This window comes from Xiphophorus maculatus, chromosome 21, assembly GCF_002775205.1.
Source record: "Xiphophorus maculatus strain JP 163 A chromosome 21, X_maculatus-5.0-male, whole genome shotgun sequence".
Classification (NCBI taxonomy): Eukaryota; Metazoa; Chordata; class Actinopteri; order Cyprinodontiformes; family Poeciliidae; genus Xiphophorus; species Xiphophorus maculatus.
In genome coordinates this window covers 6,311,665-6,332,942 of record NC_036463.1, presented here as the reverse complement: position 1 = coordinate 6,332,942, position 21,278 = coordinate 6,311,665, and the positions used below count along the sequence as shown (strand labels likewise).

Below are 21,278 nucleotides of genomic sequence, written 5' to 3'. Positions count from 1 at the left end.
TGTGAAAACATTTCATTATCAATCTGAAGTAACAAGAGACCAAGGAACATTTGAATGTGATATTGTCAAACTTTACAGAGGACGTTTTGATTTATCAGCTGTTAGCTATAACGTCACAAGGATGCATGTTAAGTGCTCACCATGTGCTTTGCCTTGTCAGAGCTTCTTTTTCCCCATTTAAGCATCACCGTTTTACAGTTTTCCATCACATAATGCTACTACTAAGTGCATGCAGGTGCATATACTGTATGTGCTGTGGGGTGTTGAGATGAACTGCTTTTACCAGAACAGTTTCCCTCTCCACAGTCATTAATTACAGCTGAATTGTCATTTCTTGCCTCCAACATAGCTTCCAGTAAAGATCTTTTATTAGTCCCTGGTTCTCCTCTCTGTGAAATATAAGTGCTCTGCTCAATGGAGCTATACAGAGACACCCTAATTCTCCTTAGGTTACTCTGTCAAAACATGAATACTAGATAGCTGATTGTTAGGTAAGGTAAGGTAATTTTATTTATATGGCACATTTTCAGTCTTTATATTTGTATTCAGCCCATTTCTGTTGCATAGGGGGAAGCAATACAGAAAAACAGAATGTCAAAATTCGAAATAATAATTTATTAAAAGTCCAGTCAGCTGCTGTTTTATTGGATTGTTATTGTTAGATTTTAGGAAAATCAACTATCTGGTGCCATCATACTGTGTTTCAAGGGTCTTTTATATTATTATTCAACAACACGAGTACTGTGGTTAAGCTACCAGCTCAGATCCAAATTAGAAATCTGCTCCAAAATTAGGGAAAGTTTCTCAACCCTTGTTAGACTTGTGCAAAAAAAGAAACTCTTGGCTTTTTTTTTTTTTTTTACTAAGATAGTGTTATTTAAAGACTGTAATGTTTTTGTATTCATATTATTTCTTGTATGTTTATTGATATTTATGAGTTTTTTATGAATGTACATTTATTGCCATTGTTCTTCAACACTTTGTTTATTTTGGAGTACAACATGAAAAACACAGAGTTCTTTTTAAGACTTTAAGGAGTCAGTGAAATGAAATGGGAACACATGGAGATACCTTAATCAAAAGGAATATCCCAGAGTGTCATATTCAGACAGAATCAGCACAACTAAAACACATAAGCTGTTTGAATCAAACCAAAAGTTGATTTTGGGCCCCACAAACCCTCAGCAGCCTCTTCTGGGAGCTCTCTCCACTGGCTGTCTGGAAAGAACGCATAATTTAAAGCTGGTTTTGTTTATAGTTGGAGCAGAGGCAATAAATGAACAGTCGCTAATAAGTAGTTAGCAGAACTTATCATGGTTAAGAGGAGAGAAAGGTATACGACTATCCTTTTAATGCAAAAGGAGATGGACAGTGCAGTCTTTGCATTCCTTGCATAATTATACCCTGTTGTCAAGGAGGGAGGAAGGAAAGAGGGAGGGAGTGAGGAAAACGGGCAGCGGATCCAGAAAGCTCAAACTCTCTGAACTCTGGAAACTATAAACAAGTGGGTGAAACAAACAATACACTTAAAGCAATATATCTTATCTTTCTTTTAATCTTTTTTGTCTTTTTTTGTTTTGTTTTACATTTCAAAGTTCTGGAAATCGGAAGTCACACACAAAATCCCAAATCATAGTCAAGGGATACAAAGTGATGATTTTGTTTTTTAGATTTCATAATTATGACTTTTATTATCGAAATCATGACTACAGAGCACATTGTTTTGGCTTTAAATTTATTAATTATGTCTTCTGAAGTAAAAATTATGACTTTTTATCTTAAAACTATGGCTGTAAAAAGCTGACTTGGAACCCATCGTTCCTAGTTTGTACCTCATGATCATGACTTTAAATATCAAATTTGGACTTTTTACCTCCTAATCTTGTCTTTAAATCCATAGTTACTTGTCATATTCTTTTTCTGTTCAGATATTTTTTCAATTTTATTTTATTTATTCATTTATTTATTAGCAGGCATACTTCTATACTTCTATTTACCTTAGTAGGCCAGAATTTCTATTCTTTTAAGCTCTAATTATGAAACACATGTGAGCATACTTTTCGTTTTTTAATTAAAAACAATTTTCTATCTCACAATAGTGACTCCTAGGAGTCAAAGAGTGATTTTGTATCTCATAGTTCTGAATATCACATATAAAATTGAGATTTAAAATTGAAATATTTTAACAATGAAAGTCAAAATGTAACCCTCATTGACTTCTTTAAAAGTCAATGCTATAATTTCTAAAGTGATTCTATAGGCATCCCCACTGTTTAAAGCACCTTTCACTAGTCAGCCACTCGCACTCACAATAATGCACACACATTCATATACCAACACGCAGATTGGTTGGCAAAATAAGTGCCTTGCTCAGGGGCACACCAACAAGTGGCTGGAGGAAGCTGAATAAAATGACAAAATATGACTAAAACACATAATTGTGGCTGATTCTCTTCTGAATTATTTTAAGACTCACAATTTTGCCTTCTCAAAACTACGATTTTAATTAATAACTACACTTATAAAGTTAACATCATAATTTTAATTTCACAAAAATAATCAAATGACTCACATTTTCGTTTTTTTTTTTTTTTTTTCAAGTGACTAAAATTGGCTATTTAAATCAGCTTCGCAGAGGCGCTAAATTTGTCTCTGTAGTCAGTTGAGTGTTTTCCCCTAAGTCATGCCACGTTTGACAGTACTGACGGGCTGAGCAAACCCTCCTCTTTCTGCTCCTCCTGCTGCCGCTCCTCTCTCTCTCTCTCTGCTGCAGCTGTCCGACGCTCTCAGAGGGCAGACGGAAAACTTCCCCAAGTTGTCTTTTCCTCCTGCGGCGCAGCGTTTAGGTTTCGGAACTGGTCACCTCCACCACAGCCCCCTGCGGCAGCAGCCCCGGCATGCCGGACTTAAACGCCTGAAAGGCGGGATGGCATCGGCCGTGTTTGAAGGCACGTCTCTGGTCAACATGTTTGTCCGGGACTGCTGGGTTAACGGGATCCGGAGGCTCATCATCAGCCAGCGCGGAGAGGAAGAGGAGTTCTTCGAGATCCGAACCGAGTGGTCCGACAGGAACATTTTATACTTGCATCGGAGTTATTCCGACCTGGGGCGGCTCTTTAAGAGACTGCTGAAGTCCTTTCCGGAGGACAGAAAGGACTTATCTAAATCTCCGCTGATAGAAGGTCGGTAAAATGGGAGAAACAGATTGAGACAGACAGGAAATGATGACAGACACTTTTTATTAAAGCTGGATGTTAGACTGATAGAGAAAAATGCGCTAAATGAATGCGAACTTTTACAAATGTTACCTTTTGAATGATATTATGCATGTTCATCCACCCAAGGTGTCTCTCAAAAGATAATCAGACATAATGAAAGAAGTATCAAAACATTATAATTGTATTATGATTAAAATTGTAAGTATGTATAGCCAATTTCTTATATATATAGTCAATATAGATTGACTGAGTTTGCTGGTTTTTTAATGGAAAGAAAAAAATCCACCACATGCCTGCATCAGGAGCTGATTCCCTAAGTCCCATGTTTCAGTGTTTATTAAATAGCTTACAGGATGATAAGAGTGGGTTCTCTTTGTATTTGTAAGCTGGATTTTCGAAATTCTGACAGAAGTACAAGAGTCGGAAGTCTGACTGGGAAAGTCAAAGCCCACAAAACAACCCTGAGTTTTGCATCCAATATGGCTGCCAAGCATATGAGATCTCAGAATAGTGGTGGGGTATTAGCACACATAGTGGTGAAAATTAAGCAGCCCACTACCTTACTGCTTTTAAAATCAATGCATAATTTGGTTTGTGTTACTAGTAATAGTTACCCATAAGATGGCAGATCAAATCCTTCTATTTTCTGAGTTGCAAAGAGAGCACCCACGAATAGGATGTGACATCATTCCCATCTTGGAGAAAGATGATAAGTCATATCACACTCATTCTGTTATAGCTTCTATTTTTGGTTAATCTCCCCAAAGTTTTCAGTGGGACCCCACCCTACAACCCTTAGAAAACTTTGTAGCATCTCTCCTGCATTGTAGAAATCTTACGTGCAGGACTTTTCCCTTTTTGAGGTATCTGCAACGTTCAAGTCTCTTTTCCTGAAATTGGCATTTAATTGAACAGTACAATTCTTTGGATATTCATGATTCTGCCTCAGACAGTGCAACAGCCGTTGTTTTGGATTTCACCTTTTTTTTTCTTTTGTTTGACCCCAGAACAGCTGTGGAAATCATTTCAAAATGTATGGGTTTTTTTCAGCTTCAACACACTGCTGCACAGACTTGGAAAGTCTCAAACTTGTTACCATTTCGTAGGGTCAAACTTCAATGCATTTAATAGGATTTAATGTGGTAGGCCACCGGAAGGAAGTGGAAGAAAAATACCAATGGGAACTCTGGAGGACTTGCGGTGATCTGCCGTGATTGTGGGAGAATTTGACGACAACAATTAGTCATTTACTCTATTTGAATTTTCTAGAGATACACGCCACAAGAGGTCCCTCTTAAAGTTTGCTACAAACCATACAGGGAACAACACAAACATGTGGAAGTAGATGTTCTTGTTAGGTGAGACAAGAATGAAACTTTTCGCTTAACAGAATAGATCAAAACAAATTCATATGTTTTGATGGGCTAATAAGTGTCCAAACTGATTATGCAATCTTGAATCTCCAGTTGGATTTGAAAATATGCTCAGAGATGCTCTCCATCAAACCTGAGTGAGTTTTAGCAGCTTTCAAAAGAATGGGTAGGAAGTTTCTGTAGAGTCAAGTGTTGCTGCTGCTACTGTAGCAAAAAGTGCTTCTATTAACTCAGGGAGCCTGAAGGCAAATGCACAGGAATCATTTTCCTTTCGCTTCACAATTATGCACTACTTTGTGTGGCTCCATCACACTGGTAAAAAAAACAACAAAAAACCCCCGGCTCTGAATACTTTTTCTATGCACCACATATAGACTCCTAGGGGTTGTTATATAAATTCAAAAGGATGATTATATGTTCAATAGTGGATATATTTCTTAAGGCTTTGAGGTTACTCTGAGCTGCTCATAGATAGCATTTACATCAGTCTGTTTGAACAAGTTAATGATCAACAAGTTCTTCTTCAGGATGTGTTTGCAGCAGCCCTGTTGCAGAACAGACAGCATGTTTCTGTTATATTTCAACATATTTAAAGCAAAATATGTTCTGCGGCTTTTGTGGCTGTACGGGATGTGTTTCTAGGTTGTGCTTATTAAAGCACATTAACGTCATATCAGGGCACCTTATCAAAATGTATTTTTATATTTCGATCTTGTTCATCTTTTACTTTGAAGTCGTTAGATACTCATATAAGTCAAAAATAGATAAAAGCATTATCTAGGTAACACGGAAGAGAAAGAAAAATGTGCTGCTAGGTCATTGTTAGAGATAGTCATTCTGAATGCAATTACAAATCCCTCCATCTTTATGCGTCATAGTAAATGTCCATAGCCTTTGCACAGGCTGTTGGGTGATATGTTCATTGAAAGGAAATTGTGGGATTTCTTAGTTTTGATGCATTAATCTGGGTTTTTACCTGAAAGCTCTGATTTGCTCTAAGTACAGAAGTTCAGAGAAGCATTTTGTTCTCAGAATGCAAGTAAAACCATCATATCCCCTAAAAGCCTATCAACTAAATTACTATTTTGTGCTAAAATGCCACCAAGGATCAGTTCAAAGGGAACTTAGGAATAATTTGCTGTTGGAAAAAAATGAAGCAGAAGTTGTTGTACCACTTAAATAAATGTCATCAAACCTGAAAGACATGCGATATATTGCTGTTCATAGAGGAAAAATAACTTTGCATGAGAAAAAATTCTGTATGGTAAACTAAACTTTTCTGTTCTGCTACTTCAGCTTGAATAACAACAGAGTTTAAAGCAGGGGTCTCAAACTCCAGTCCTCGAGGGCCGCAGTCCTGCAACTTTTAGATGTGCCTCAGCTGCACTACACCTGAACAGAATAATTAGGTCATTAAGGCTCTGGAAAACTGATCTACACAAGGAGAAGGTCATTAAGTCATTTCATTCCAGTGTTTTGTACCTGTGGCACATCTAAAAACTGCAGGACTGTGGCCCTCGAGGCCTGGAGTTTGAGACCCCTGGTTTAAAGTATTGTTTTCTATAGTCCAGTTTGTGACATCTCTGTGCTGGACCCTTAGCCCTCAGTATTTTCAGCCTTGGGTGGTTCTATGCTAGAGTTGCCTCAGATTTGGCAGAGTTTCCTATTTATTCAGTGTTTGAGTTTCCTCTGCACTTCCCCTTTGTCTCTGTACCCCGCCGATGCAAGTGTTTCGGAAACATCCCTTCAGTGGAGGCTGAAAAAGCTCTGCTTCCTGCCTGAAAGAGCTGACAGAGTTGTTGACAGCTCACTGGCTTCCCTCTTCCCCTGTAGTGTTTGGTGTATTTTGGGAAGAGGCGATCTGGGTCACATGACTGACTTTGCTTCTTTATTTTGTCCGTCACACCTCTTATCCAGATCACAGCTGAACAGTAAATGCCAGGTTCATGTAGTCTAGGAAAGTCTGGAAGAGTTTATATAAGATTTGATTGAAGTTTTTCCAGGTTTGAATAAATTTGGATTGAGAAAACAGAGTGTTATTGATTTAATTTTCCTTTTGAATAAATAAAGCATTTTTGAATTAGAATTAGAATAATTAAAGGCCTTATTTATATATTAATATAAACGTCTAAAGGTCTGATCTTTCTCCCTCCCTCATGTCCTATTCTTTCTTGTGCCCTCAACTCTTTTTCTCCTTTCCTTTTCCTTTTCTTCCTTCTGTCTTTCCAACTTAAGAAGAGAAAGGCTTTCTCTCAGCCTATCTTCTTTTGCCCTGCTTCCTACCTTCTTTCCTATTCTTCCTTGCTCTCTTTTCTGCGTTCCTCCTTTCTATTCTTCTGCCTTTCTATCATTCCCTGTGTTCTTCATTCTCCTTTCCCCGTCTCCTACCTCTTGTCCTTTCTAATATCCTTCCTTCTTCCTTTTGTTATAACCTTCCATCTTTCTTTCCATTTATCCTCCCTAGAAGAAAGTAGTTTTTTCTTCCCTTAATTACTTTTTATGTCCTTCCTTTCTATTTCCTATCTGTTTCTTTCTTGTCTTTCTTTTTTCCCATCTTCTGCCTCTTGTTGTTCTTTCTTTTCTTGTGTAATTTCTACCTTTGTCCTTTTAATGTCTCCAAACTCTCTTCTTTCCTTGTATTTTCCTTCTTTATTCTTGTCTTTCCTTTCTTTGGAGTTTCTTGCTTTTCCATTTTTGTTATTAATTTCTTTTTCACCAGTAAAATCCCCACTGAGAATAAAAATCCCTTTTGCCAGAGAATCCTGGCCAAGACTGGCTGCAGAACATAAAATGCTCCACATTTAAAACTGCAGCTTTTCACTCTAGAAATATTGTGACCATCTTTAGTATTTTGAATTAAATGTAGAGTATTGAAAAGTTTGGAATTTTTTCATGAAGTGTGTAGAAACTCTGTCAATGGATACTGTTGATAGTTGAGGCAGATGTTTAGCTACTTCAGTAATTCAGGGTCGCTTCAACAAGTCACCAGTATTCCAAACAAGATGGGTTTAATTACATTCTTTCACATTCAATATTTCATGTGCGTGCCTCGAGCGTTGTTTGGATTGACGGTCCTTTCCCAGTCGACTTTCAAGCTGCAGTCATGTTTTCCTGTAACTGTGAAGCACCCGGGCAACAAAGAAGGCGTGTAGAGCTTTTCAGACTGATGTCATGATGAGAAAGAGATTTAGAGAGTGACTGAGAGAGGAGGGGCACAGGCCATTTTTAGCCTGGTGTGTACATGTGACCTCAGTGTAAACATTAATTGGACTCGATTGCTCATAGTTCATGTGAAATAGGTATAATTAAAAATCCAACTCGGTCACTGCTTCCCACAAATCAAAAACGGATGAATTGTTAGGTTCATCAGTCCTAAACAATTAAAATTGTTTAGGACTGATGAATTTACTTGCTGTTTTTGAGCATTTTAGCAAACTATTAGGTTATTCTGGTATTAACAAACTGTTCTTAAACAAGATTCTGTGGTACTGCCCTCTACAAATAGCCTTTAAAAATAAATAATGATGTTTTTGTGAGATTCCAGGCTGCTCTTATATTGTTTTATTTTTTATGAAGGTTAACCACTTTCTTTCTATTAGAATGATCTAAAAATATTCATAAGATTAAATTCTGAATTTTAAAAACATTTTCATCCTGTGAAATGATTACATGTGTTTAAAATACATTTTATGTACAAAGCAATTCATTGCATATAATAAAAACATTTTAGAGTTTCACTTAAAGAATGCAAGTGTATCTAATAAATGAGAGTACGCAGCAGCAGGTTTAATAGCTGCCCTGGATGAAGATGTTTACAGAATAGTGTTGTCAGCTTGTTGACGGCGATATTAAGAAATAACACGCTGAACAAACTGCTACGTGTTGGTGGTTGAGTGATTATGCGCTAAACTGCTGACATATGCTTATCAGATCCTCACAGACGATGATTGTGGCTCTTACAACATCTTCTTTTAAGCTCTCCGTTTAAAGATGAATTTGACATTTCTGAGCTCAAATGCACTGTAAAAAAGTCACTGTTGAATTTACAGTAACTAACTGGCAGCAGGGTTGCCAGCCAGTTACTGTAATTTTTACAGTAAAGAAATTACAGTAACTTTACAGTAACCTTACTGTAATTATTTTTACAGTAGCCTTACTATAATTCTATTACAGTTTTTCTGTAATTTTGTTACAGTTTTACTGTAATTTTTTTGCAGGTTTACTGTATTTTTTTTATTACTATCTTACTGTAATTTCTTTTAAATAACACAGTAATTATATAACATGGTTACTGTGATTTCATCACATTTTTATCATAATAAAATTACAGAAGTCCTGTAACATAATTACAAAAAAGTTGTAATTTTACAGTAGTTCATGAAACTGCATACTTTCCTAGCTTTTAAAAGTTTAAATGTGCTGCCCTCTAGCCCGTGAAAGTTCGCGTCCAGCCGGTAAGTATCCCACAATGCAACTGTACATTAAAAATTTACAGTATAACTGTAAATTTTCGCACGTGATCCAGCGGTCCAATCACGTCCATATACTTTCCATACGCATTTCAGATCACAGTAAAGAGCTGTATTTTCAAAACCCAGCCACCTTATTGTATTTTCTTGCTGTAGTTTTTACAGCCATTTGTCACAGTGTGTTTGATTATGTATTATAATCCTAATAATAATAATAATTTCTTTTTTCATCTTCAAACGAGGCAGTCTCTTGATTCTACCCAAATCTTACTGGCAGCTAAAAGGAAACGTCTTTAAGCTCTTCATAGTTGTCATCTTCAAGGCCAGCAAATCTAAGTGAACAGTCTTGGAGAGCGTTTCATAATGAGTTACAACATAACATCAGGAAGACAGGAAGTCCACGCAGGAAATAGACACTTAAATGGGAAATTGAAGGAAATGGTCTCAGGCATTTTAGTTGGAAAAACAAGACAGATTTGCTATGGCATTTTTTCTGAAGACAATTTTTGAAGGATAACTGGACGACTAGAAAATCTAAGCTTGTTTGGAAAACATAATTGACTTCCGTCTTGTATTGTGCTAATTGCAAGCGTAGCAAAAGCAGTGGTGCAGATGGTGTTTCCAGGAACACTGAACATACCATCTTCAGTGGGAATTTTCTTCTTATGTGGTTTAAAACTTCTCTCTGTCCTCTACCACTGTACAAACCTGGGACACACATTTTACAGTAATCAGCTGATGTGAATCACACACTGACTAAATAATGAAGCATATATCTTAATAAGAGCAATGGCTGTCCTTCAGTTTCCTCTCAGTGACTGTCCATGTTTTTCGTAACCATAGCTACAATAAAACGTGGCGGCGTTTTCTTTCAGCCAGTTCATCAGCTGTTGTTCTAAATGTGTCCACAGAACAACAGAAACTTTCCAGCATTATCTGTATCTTATTAATGAGCTATAAATATTTGGAATTGTTAATGATAATCTTTTTAACTTTATAAAGCTTGTACATTGATATTGTCAACCGGTCCAATCCAGGCAAACACATTTTTAAGACTCCTTGTTAAGAAAAACTTCTGGGCATTACGATTCTATAAATGTTTGAGGATTTAACCATCCAGTAATTCTTCAACCCCCTGAGAATGATGCAATCACTTTAAATGGTTGAAGCTGTGGGTGCACATAGCACCAGTTCTTCTATGCAACAGTGCCTGTTTTGTTTATGTTGTTTAGATGAGACAGAGCCTCATCAGTTTGACCTCAGTATTTGTTCTTCATACTTCTCACCACATCCCTTTCTGTCGACATGGCAGTAAATGACGTCTCCCTGATCGCCCAGTCTGAGAGGTGGCAGCCTCATATCACCAAACAGGATGATATTTATCCACCCACTGCCTTCCAAAAATACATTCCCTCTTTTGTTCAAGACTTAAATTATCACAGTCTTTGGTATGCAGCATCTGTTATTACCGTTCTGTGTTATTATGTGCTGTTAAACAAATGCCAGTGGTTACACAGTAATTTTATAGCAACACCTTATGGAGTTTCTTGTGCTCCTGCTGCAAGAGCAGGTACCACGCAGCATTGTTAAGGAAAAGGTTACTTTAATAAAAGCTTGGACACTTCTTTTATGCATCTAGATTGACCTTTTTTAAAAAATCGAACTTTTCCGAGTGCTATGTCCTGACTTTGCAGATAGCTAATGCTCCGTTTCAGTAAAAAGGTCACAGCAACAGCCTTGATTAATTGTCAAAGTACAAAAATAGTTGTGCTTGACATTTCAATTTTAGCAGTTTCTTTGTAGATTAAAGGTTTCTGTACATTGCATTACTGAGAGGTAGATGGATAAATCCATACAGGGAGCAAATCCCTCAGCAACTGACTTCGCAAAAACATTTGGATTCTGACAATTTATAATATACTAGTATACACATTTAAAGAAAAATATGCTGTACTAATCTTAGCAATATAATGTGACTACCTTAATCATGATCATACCACTTACATGCATTAAGCTACCAAATAAACATTATTGCTGGCCTTCATATTTGTATATAGAAGCTAAGAATGAAAGTCCATATTCTAAATATTTTTCACATAATTTTCCCAAGACAAGAAAAATGTCCAGATATCCAAATTGCTAAATATTTTTGTCATTAGTACCTCCATCTTTATATCCTTGGTTTCACTTCTACAAAGCATTAATTGGGAGACAGGGAGAGACTGTGATTTTTCGGATATATATTCATTTTTTCTGTTTTGCAGGTCTGGTAAAAATCAAAGATGCACATGACATTGAGGAGAAGTTGAATGAGGTGGAAAGACTTCTAAAGAATGCCATCAACATGCCATGCAAGGTTAGTAATTTAATTAAAACTGTCAGTATATTTGTAATGTGACAACAAACACTATTCATAATTATGCCATAAAATGGAGGGAGCAGGGTCAGAGAGATACCACAGTCAAATAGCTACAACAAACCCTCTTGCCCAAATTCCTTTGATTAAATAAATAACATACTGGTGTATAATTAGAGGATTAAATCATTAAAACTGCGTCACATAACCATCACCAGGGTACCTGGAGTTATCACTTTATCTTTCAAAGGTGATATTTCAACAAATAAAATCAAAAAATTAAAATGAAAACAGCAGTAAAACCTTAAGAAGATGCAACAGTAATATTCATTATTATTTAAAAGGTCTTGCTTCGTCTTTTTGACAGGGTTTAAAACTCTGGGTTATATAAAATATTAGTAAAACAGAATAATGAACACAAATAAAAAAAAGGTAGAGAATTATGACAAGACAAATGTTGACATAAACTTTTTGTTTTAGTCGATGATGCTTGTATTTATTTAGCATGCAATGTTAAAGACATTCTCAATGTGTTTTTGGGATCTTTCATTTCATGTCAGTACAATTGATGTTCCAGCGTCTAAAAACATTCCTCCTCCAGTTTTCCAGGTCGGAGGTGATGTTGACTTTCTTTGAACGCTCGCCGCTGGACCAGGTGCTAAGGAATGACAAAGTCCACAGAATCCAGCCGTGCTTTCAGAGTCCAATCAACATATCAGGTACATGTCCATGTGGAACATATCGATCAATGAACTGATTTCATCCCCCAGCCTTTGATAAGTTCACGTATGATGCAATGCTGCACTCTGTACCTTCCAGAAATCATGCGGTCGAACGGATTCTGTCTGGCCAACACAGAAACTATTGTATTTGATGATAGTATACCAGAGGAAAAAGAAAGACCGTCGTCCATAGACTCTGGAGAGCACACGTGAGTATTAAGCTTTCAGGTTACTTTGTAAAATAAGCTTAGAAACACTCCGTGCATGAAAAAACACATTTATCATATCATTCTTGAGCTAACTTTTAAGTAAGATTGTGTCAATTTTGCATCAAGTTTTTTTTACTACTAAATTTGGTACTTTTCCACAAATCCTACTATTTCCATATTTGCTTCTGAGTTGTTGAGTGATGAAGTCTTTTAATGCGACTATCCACTGCTTTCGTGCATTACAGGAAGTCTGTCTCTACACCTCTTCCTTCCTTCTTTGTGTAGGAAGCAAAAGCGGAACACATTCCAATTGTGCCACAAAGCAGCTTTTGAAAAATAAGAATGGGGTCAAAATGTCACAATTTACTTCTTACAGTTAAAATTATACATATATTTTCAAATATATATCCATATACATGTTTTAATATTTAAGAAGTTCATCAAAATAATTTGTCATACTGTCAATGAACTCTACAAGAAGAACTGTTTAAATAAGCCCACAATAAATATGACATTTCCGCTAATGATGAGTGTAAACTTTTGACCAGACCTGTTTTGGGTTTTTCCCACAGGTACGAAGACGGAACAGAATTTTTGCCAATGGAAGCAGACGTGTGCGAGGAGGAAACAGAAGCGTATGTCACCAACCTCTCCTACTACCATCTGGTCCCATTTGAAACAGACATCCTGGAATGAACACTTGTGGATGGATATTTCTCCTTCAGCTGAACTGAACTATGCAACTCTGCACATAGCTGCTCCAGTTCAATGCTGCTGCTCCTGAATGCAACAGTTTCCTGAGTTGGTGAACTTTGGAAAAATGCCGCAACATCACCACTTCATTCCCTTTATGGGACATCACCAGTGTGCCTCATTTGGATTCCTAACTCTTTATCATAAGTGTTACAGATCTGATGGTTTCAGCTAGACTAAGACATTTCCTTAAGATGCTATCATCCACTTTAACAGGACTAAAACCGATCAGCATTTGTAGTAAACATCAGGTTGGGGGAACCACACATCAGTTGAAGTTTCAATACAGCTGTAATTTATTGGACCATTCAGTGTTAATGTAATTGACCAGCAATCAATTTTATTGACTGGGCTGTTTTATCCTTTCTGGATTGCACTTTTAAACCGCTAACCTGCTTTGCTAAGACATTCGTGATGGAATTCATTGTCTGCTCTCCAACCAACATGACTTCTCTCAAAACATCGTCTTAGAAAAAAGTTGTATTTTCACCTGTTTTCACTGTGATAGATGTGATTGCACAAATGCTTTTCTAACATGTCAAACACTCCAAGATCCTAGTTAACCCAAAATGAATTTGTTTGGATGCCACTAAACCTTATGGAAGAAAATGGAATCCTTTTCTGGGACAAACCTTTGTGGGAAAGTTAGGGATGCAACAATCTAATTTTTGGTCCTGATATTGACACTAATCATTTAAAATTAGGCATGTTATAGTACCAATTTCAAGTACAAAAGAACATTACATTGAAATCATTGAGATCAGTATTAAATGTTCTACATAGTATTGTGATTTACCCCCACTTAATTCTCATACACCCATGATCTTCAGGATACAGCAGCTTTCTTTTACAATAAATCCAACAAATAATTTTCCCCTGTTGGAGTTTCTTCAGCTCAGCCTAAGCCCTTAGCACAGTCACCCGAAATACATACTCACTTCATAATACTGCTGAAAATGATCATTTTCTTTCCAAAGTCAGAAGGTGTTTCTGACTTGAATTTTTCCTTTTGTCTTAGTGATAAAATGTACTTGTGTTGTTGTTTTTATTGGATGTAACCAATAATGCAATGAATGTGAGCCCTAATCCTGAAAGCTAAACCACTTCAGTGCTGTTGTTGCAGTTGAAGCGAGGAAAAGGAAGCTTTGTTTTCCAGCCCTGCTGAAGTCATTTCTGTCCTGCCCTGTGACTTGACATGAGTTTGCTCAGTCAGCTTCATTTGAGCGTGGGAGTCTGCAGCTTGGCCTGGGACGGCTAAACAAGACTTTTCTTTATATGAAAAAGACAAATCACTTTGCTTGTTTGGAGGTATGGAAAAACGATCTTTATTGGTCCTCCTGTCACTATAAAGAAGACCCTTACAGTTCTGAAAGCTCAGAGCTCAAAGGAGCATTGTATTTGGGTTGTTTTAGATGTTTTCGTTTCTATGTAAGCTAACAGCTTGTGCCCAGGTTTCTGCCACAGCAATTACAAAAGCATTCACATACTTGGCACATGAGCCAGGAGCATGTCCTCCGCATCAGTCCATGTAGCTACTCAGTCTTGATCTCTATTCACCCCCGTGAGAAAGTGAAGCTCTTTTAAGGTTGAGACACAACAACATCCCTTATTTTTTAGTCAGATTATCTTCTGAAGCAGCACATTACCTACATTTTTGTTTTGCAAAGGTCTGTTAGAAATCATTTCAGGACCAAAAAGTTTCATTTTTAAAACTTGTAAGTCAGCTAGAAAGTTAATTTCAGATGCTTTTGCTTCCTCAGTGCATGAAGTTGTGCATGAAGTTGTGACTGCAGTTGTACTGAAGAAGTGCAATGTAACAAAGGAAATGAGGAACAATTTGCTGGTACTTCAATTTCTGTGGTATTTTGACACATCAATGTCTAACGTGCCAGCTGTGTGTTTAAGAGTAATTAAAGCAAGACGGAATATAATATAACAAGAATACATATGTAATGTTCAGCCACTTTCTGTGAATCAAACAATTCTCTATCATGTTATTGTTTGCTTTCATTGTGTCTCATTTGAGGAGATCATTTGCAGTGTAAATATATTTCAATGAAGTTAACTAATTATTAAGTTGTTTAATAACCTTGAAACAATTCAGTGTTAGATTCAGATTATCACTCAGAGATTTTATCTGACAAATAAATATGTTTTCAATAAATCATGTTACTTGTTTTTGTTATTTGTGAGTAATACACAATAATAAAGAATATAGGGTCAGTTTGTACTGATGAGGAAAGCTCGTTCAAATAATTTCTGCAATGAACCACATTTGTAATATTATTTAGCTATCAGTTTACTATAGCTTGTTGGTTGTTTTAAATCATAAATGACCTACTGAAATCTCATGGATGCAGAATTTTATTTTATGTTCCAAATACTTAGGCTGACACTTTAGTCAGCTAGTTTAGAGGGACACCTTGTGGCCGATATCAGTAGTGATCGTCACTCTTACTCCTTTTTAAAAAAATATCTAAGAGCATGTGTGGTGAAATAACTCAGAATACAGAAGGTACAAATAGACCCACAATTAACAACAACAACAACAACAACAAACACTAAAAGGTCAATTAAATACAGTTTAACTAGCTATGTAACAAACTAATGAAAAAACGAACCAATGGACTTTCCAAATCATATTATCACTAGTCCAAAGGTTTTTTTTCTTAAGTTAGAAAAATTGAGTACAAAAATTAAGTGTCTGGAACCACAAAACTAGAAACAGATCAGATCAGGATAAAATCGAAAGTTATAAATAAATAAAAAAATTGACATCAGATGCTCTATGCCAGGGGTGTCTAACTCAATTTCACCAAGGGCCACTTCAGCATATTGGCCACCCTCAACGGGCCACATTGACGGTATAAATCAGGAATGCCCAAGTGCAGTCCTCCAGACTGCAACTTTTAGATGAGTCCCTGCTAAAACATACCCCAGACAAAAAGTTGACTTCCCTTATTAGCAGCAACTCAGTTCTGTAGAGGCCTATGAATGAGTCAATGATCCAGGTGTGTTGGAGAAAGAACGCATCTAAAGTTGCAGAGTGATAGGTCTGGAAAACTAGACTTGGGCAACCTTAGCATAAACGTATGAAAATACAATGTTAAAAATAAATTAAACAACACCTCATATTGTTAAATAAGTGATTTTATGTATTCAAGTTTTAAATATTACATTTGAGTTTGCATGGATGTAAAATTACTGCTCAGTTTAAAAATATGCTCAGTGTTTTTAAACTGCTCAGCTAAACTTCGCTCTTTAGCTTGTTAGCTTGTCAATGTTTCAGTTTTATTTGCTGGGAAAATTATTCTTTGTCTGCTTTAAAGATAAGCAGACAAAGAATAAAAAAAAGTTTTGATATTAACTCTCAACTTCATTCACAAAACTTTTTCGTTATTTATTACACAACGAACATGTATTTCACATAAGAACAAAACAATGAGGTGATGCTGCCTGTCCTTGAACACAAAGCTGATCCTCTTCACCCTGTCACCAACTCACACACATCCTCATTGTGTTGTGTTCTGTAAATAAACACAAAACAAGCAAAATCAATAAACTATATGCATATTCCAGTATACTGAGTTTTGGTTTTACATTCATTCTATTTAAATTTAGTTTGTTCGTGCTTACCAATGTTTTCTGGCCGGATGTCTGGCACCGTTTTCCCCTGGTCAGTTCTCAATGTCTGGTTTAAGTTCTTGTGCTGAGGAAATCCGCAAAACGGCGTGTAGGTTCACATAAAATGACGTAGCGGGCCACATGTGGCCCGCGGGCCTTGAGTTTGACACATCTGCTCTATGCTCTCTATATAAAATAAAGACATCTTACAGTATTCATAATGGGTATTCTATTTTTATTAATGATTTATGAAGTGTCTTTATCAAGACAATCAAGACAACTAACATGAAAAGTAAACATATGAACAGAAACTGTAAAAAGTTATAATCAATGGTATTGTATTCATGTTACCACTATTCTAGTTTTTAATTTGCAACGCAATAAAAATCAGTTACTGTTGTACAATGAAAAGCGAATAATCTAGAAAAATAGATTATTAAAATATATATTATATTATAATTTATTGCTGCTTGTTCTAATGTGTGAGATTATTTTTCTTGGGACCTGAAGATGCCCTAAAATGTACACAGTATACGTGTTCTTCTAATGTTTTATTCATTATAATCTACAATGATATTTTTCAAAAAATAAAATAAAAATACAAAAAAAATCCTGACGTAAAGCTTTTTGGACTGTTGCGTAAATCTGCGCATGCGTACCGACCCAACGTTAGCAGCAGCATTTCCTGCTTGCTCTTTCCACTAGAAGCAATGGCAGAAGTCAGGGCTTCCGTGATTTGTGGAGGTACGTTTACGTTTACCTGTATTATGCACCCCCAACAGTTTAACACATACACTTTCATGCCCGGGGTTTAGAACGACGTCTGCAGAGGCTGCTATATTAACTTTGGCCCAGACTGAGCCACAGTTAGCCTGGGAGGGCGACAGTAGCTTTAGCTGGTGATGCTTCACTCATTAGGAGCTCATAGTTGCAGGTTGTCTCTAAATTAAACATGCCTATTTTTTCTGTCTTTTACTGTTGCAGTTCTAGCAGCTTTCTTGAGCTCATCGGTGTTTGGTTTTGTTGAAGATCTCGATGAAACGTAAGTGATGCTTTTCTAAATTCAATTTCCAGCTACAATGCCTGATTGAAAATTGACCATGTAATAATGCAACTTCCTGAGTTTACAAGCATGCTTTGTAAAACCATGTTTGTATGCATGGTTGTACAGTGATTGCTTAAGGTGTTTACATCTGAAAACGTGATACTTGTTAATGTGATGCATGACTTATATTGGCATTTTGGAAATTGGAATACAACATTTCAAAATGATTTTTTCTCTACATATTTTTCATTTCAATCAAGAATACAAAAACAATTATTTTTTGTATTCTTATTAAGCTTATTAAATAAAACCTTAAGGTTTTATTTCTATATTCTTGATCCGGTGTTTGCATGAGCCAGTTACCGGTATCGAGATGCACCATAGTTTGAAAAACACTACAATTTTGCAAAGATTTTCCTTCATACCGTTCCCACAGTTTAAAGTCCTTTAAATGAGAAGTAAGAGAAAGTAGCCAACCAGCAAAGCCACAGATTTCTGCAGCTGTGTGGAGTTTAGAGTAATGTAACAATCCCCTCTGCCCCATCTGTTGCTGCCAGTTCAAAAGACACCCGCTACACATTTCTGTTGTTTATAAAAGAAAAATTTGACTGTTTGGGAATACCTCAGCTTACACAACATAGTTGTATGTGATAACTAAAACAATCACCTTTTCCCTCATTTATTAAGGTAGCAAAACAAAGCAGAACAGCAAGAAAGTAAAATATGCCGCATTGCAAACCTATTTTATTTGAAAGATGCATGTTATTAATTACATATTAATGCTTGTCTATACTATCAGATAAAAATAACAAAAAGAAATGATACTAAAAGCAAATAAAACTAATAATCCATATAAAGTTGCTTAATGAACAGTAGGAAAAATGGTAGCTTCCAAGTTTTTAAATGAAGACAATTAGATTATTTTATAAATCTATTTCTTTTAAATACTTGTCTTAACACCACATACAGTACATCACTCAAAGATAGTTTTTTGGTGTCTTTAAATATCTGTTGAATAAGTATAACTTTCTGTCTTTTTTCTGCGACAGGTTTAAAGACACCAGGGAAAATGACATCTGGCTGGTTGATGTGAGTGTGACATTTAACACAAATACAAACACAAAGTGATTCATTGAATCCATTGAAGTGTGGTTAACGTTGGGTTGAGCCCGCCGCTGCCCGGATCATCGCTTGCGGATGTGGTAGCTGCTGGGGAGGGTGTGTGTGCACCGTCCTCTGTGTTGGTGATTAGTTAATAAGTCAAGCATGCGGAGCAAAGCCCCGGGGATTGGAGCGCTGTGGTGTTTGGGTCTGGGTCAAATCAGTGGCAAACGTGCCTTACCAGCTCGTTTGGTCTCCAGGAATCACTTCTGTTAGTACGGTTATTGGAACATTAGTGTTTGCATAAGCAGTTGCAACATGGGAAATATAAAGCCGTTTATGGTTTTCACATGACTGGAAGCAAGTTTTAGGAGGTAAATACTGATGTAATGTTGACAAACATTACTAAACCATGAATTGACTATGTTTAGTTGGCAGACTGAGTTCAGTTTCACTGAGCACACCCAGGCCTGATTGCTGCAAGTCCTATAGAATCAAGAAATCCTTTAGACATAACCTATCTGACCAATTAATACAGTGTTAACTGTTCTTAAGTGGCTTAAAATTTCTGTTTAATCTTGCAAAACCATTATTATGGCTTTTATACTTGAGCAAAACACAATTACAGGGATATCCACAATTGGATAAAACACAGAACGATGTTGAGCCTTCCTAGGAGGGGGTGTGGCCTACCAAAATGACTCCTAGAGCACATCCACGACCATCAGGACATTACAAAAACCCAAAAGCAAAATCTAAAGCACAGCAGGCCTTACTTGCCTCTGCTGAGGTCACTGCTCGTAATTCTACAACAAGACAAAGATTGGAGAGAAACTCCATAAGAGAGTTTCAGGGTGAAAACAGAAAGGCCTGCCCCACTTTTCCTAAAAGCATCTTGTATTTTTGGAAAATCTTCTGTGGGCTTATGAAACAAAAATTTTTGGAATCATACCAAAGAATTCACTTGCAAATACATTATCTTATATCTTAACATCAATTATGCCCCTCTGACTTTAATAATATATGTCTTAATAGATTGTACAATAACACCACACAAAACCTGTACTTGCACTGGGTGCTTTTTAGTCATTAGAAATGAATGAATCAGGACAATGAGGTGTGAACGGTGGTGCTTTAGAATTTTCATTTGTATCGAAGAGTTGCAGCGTGAAGGCTTTTGTTTTCAGAGAGATAACTTTCCTCTTGTGATATCTTCCAGTTCTACGCTCCATGGTGCGGTTACTGTAAAAAACTCGAGCCGGTATGGTACGACGTGGGAGCAGAGCTGAAAAGCTCGGGGTCACCGGTGCGTGTTGGGAAGATGGATGCCACTGCTTACTCAGGTGAGTAAATCATTTTATAAATTAAATGTATGTAGATAAATATCTTTGTTTTAACAGTAAGACTAAATTAGTTGTCGACCTCAAGATTTAAGAAGACAATGGTGTAACTATTATTTCTGGTGTAATGTGAGTACTATTTTTATGAATTGCAGGAATGGCTTCAGAGTTTGGTGTTCGAGGCTATCCAACAATAAAGCTGTAAGTGTTTTACCTTTTATTTCACATGGCTACTAGCGATAAGCATTACATGCAAAAACACAATTTAAACATTGCCATAATTCATCTGTTTTTGAAAAACTTTGCACACATCAGTTGTGCATTACTAGTTAAAAGAGATTCACCAATTGTGGCCAAACATAAGGTAGGATCAACTTCTAAAATAGTATAACATATGGACTATTACAATTGTAATAATTTTATGTGTAGCATGTATTTATTAAGATTGTAATAAATAGACTTACGCATTAATGTTAAACACAATCTAAATTTAGTAGTGTTCAGGTTCTTGAGTTGTTTGTTAATGGCCAGGATGTCTGCGCATCCTTAAAAAGTCTTAAATTTATGCTTCAAACAAGTAAAGCAAACTCAAGTCATTCTGGCATCTCATTAAAATGACGTTAACTCATAGAAAGAATATGATGCGACTACTTTTATGCTTTTTAAATGGACTTTTTGAAACCTTGTTATGTCTTTATACCAAAATTACTCATACTTAACTAACTGATGTTACTTTGATCAACTGTTGATTGGCAGGGCAAGTATCAATATACTCTTTTCATTCTGTCAATTTAAAACCTTTATATGCTGAACATGTAGCTATAATGTTATTCTCATCCTTTTTTGTTCCTTTGCCTTTTTCTAATTTGTGTCATTATTAGAATCATGTGTTGCCTCTGTTTGTGTCTCATCCCCTGAGGGCCAACCAGTGGAGATGCCCTAAGATAACTAACTGTATTCAGGAGGGAAAAATGTGTTGTTGTGTTTTCCTTGAGGCATAACTAAATGACAGGCTCTGTTCACACGTTTTGTACTTGAATGTGATTACATTTGGCTTTCCTAGATGCT

At 36.4% G+C, this 21,278-nt stretch overlaps 2 protein-coding genes across 2 annotated transcripts in view; both read left to right on the top strand.

Annotated features, from left to right (window-relative positions):
- The first annotated feature begins 2,721 nt into the window (after positions 1-2,721).
- pxdc1 (PX domain containing 1) lies at positions 2,722-15,267 on the top strand. Its single transcript, XM_005798524.3, has 5 exons — positions 2,722-3,182; positions 11,325-11,416; positions 12,018-12,135; positions 12,236-12,347; positions 12,920-15,267. Exons 1-5 carry the CDS (start codon positions 2,927-2,929, stop codon positions 13,041-13,043), a joined length of 702 nt encoding a protein of 233 aa, XP_005798581.1. The 5' UTR covers positions 2,722-2,926; the 3' UTR covers positions 13,044-15,267.
- Positions 15,268-17,387: 2,120 nt separating this feature from the next.
- tmx3 (thioredoxin related transmembrane protein 3) overlaps positions 17,388-21,278 on the top strand; it is a 49,460-nt gene continuing 45,569 nt past the window's right edge. The window contains exons 1-5 of the mRNA XM_023326334.1: positions 17,388-17,468; positions 17,709-17,766; positions 18,819-18,858; positions 20,090-20,213; positions 20,366-20,411. Coding sequence (XP_023182102.1) covers positions 17,435-17,468; positions 17,709-17,766; positions 18,819-18,858; positions 20,090-20,213; positions 20,366-20,411 — 302 coding nt within the window. The 5' untranslated portion in view covers positions 17,388-17,434. The remainder of the gene's footprint in view (positions 17,469-17,708; positions 17,767-18,818; positions 18,859-20,089; positions 20,214-20,365; positions 20,412-21,278) is intronic.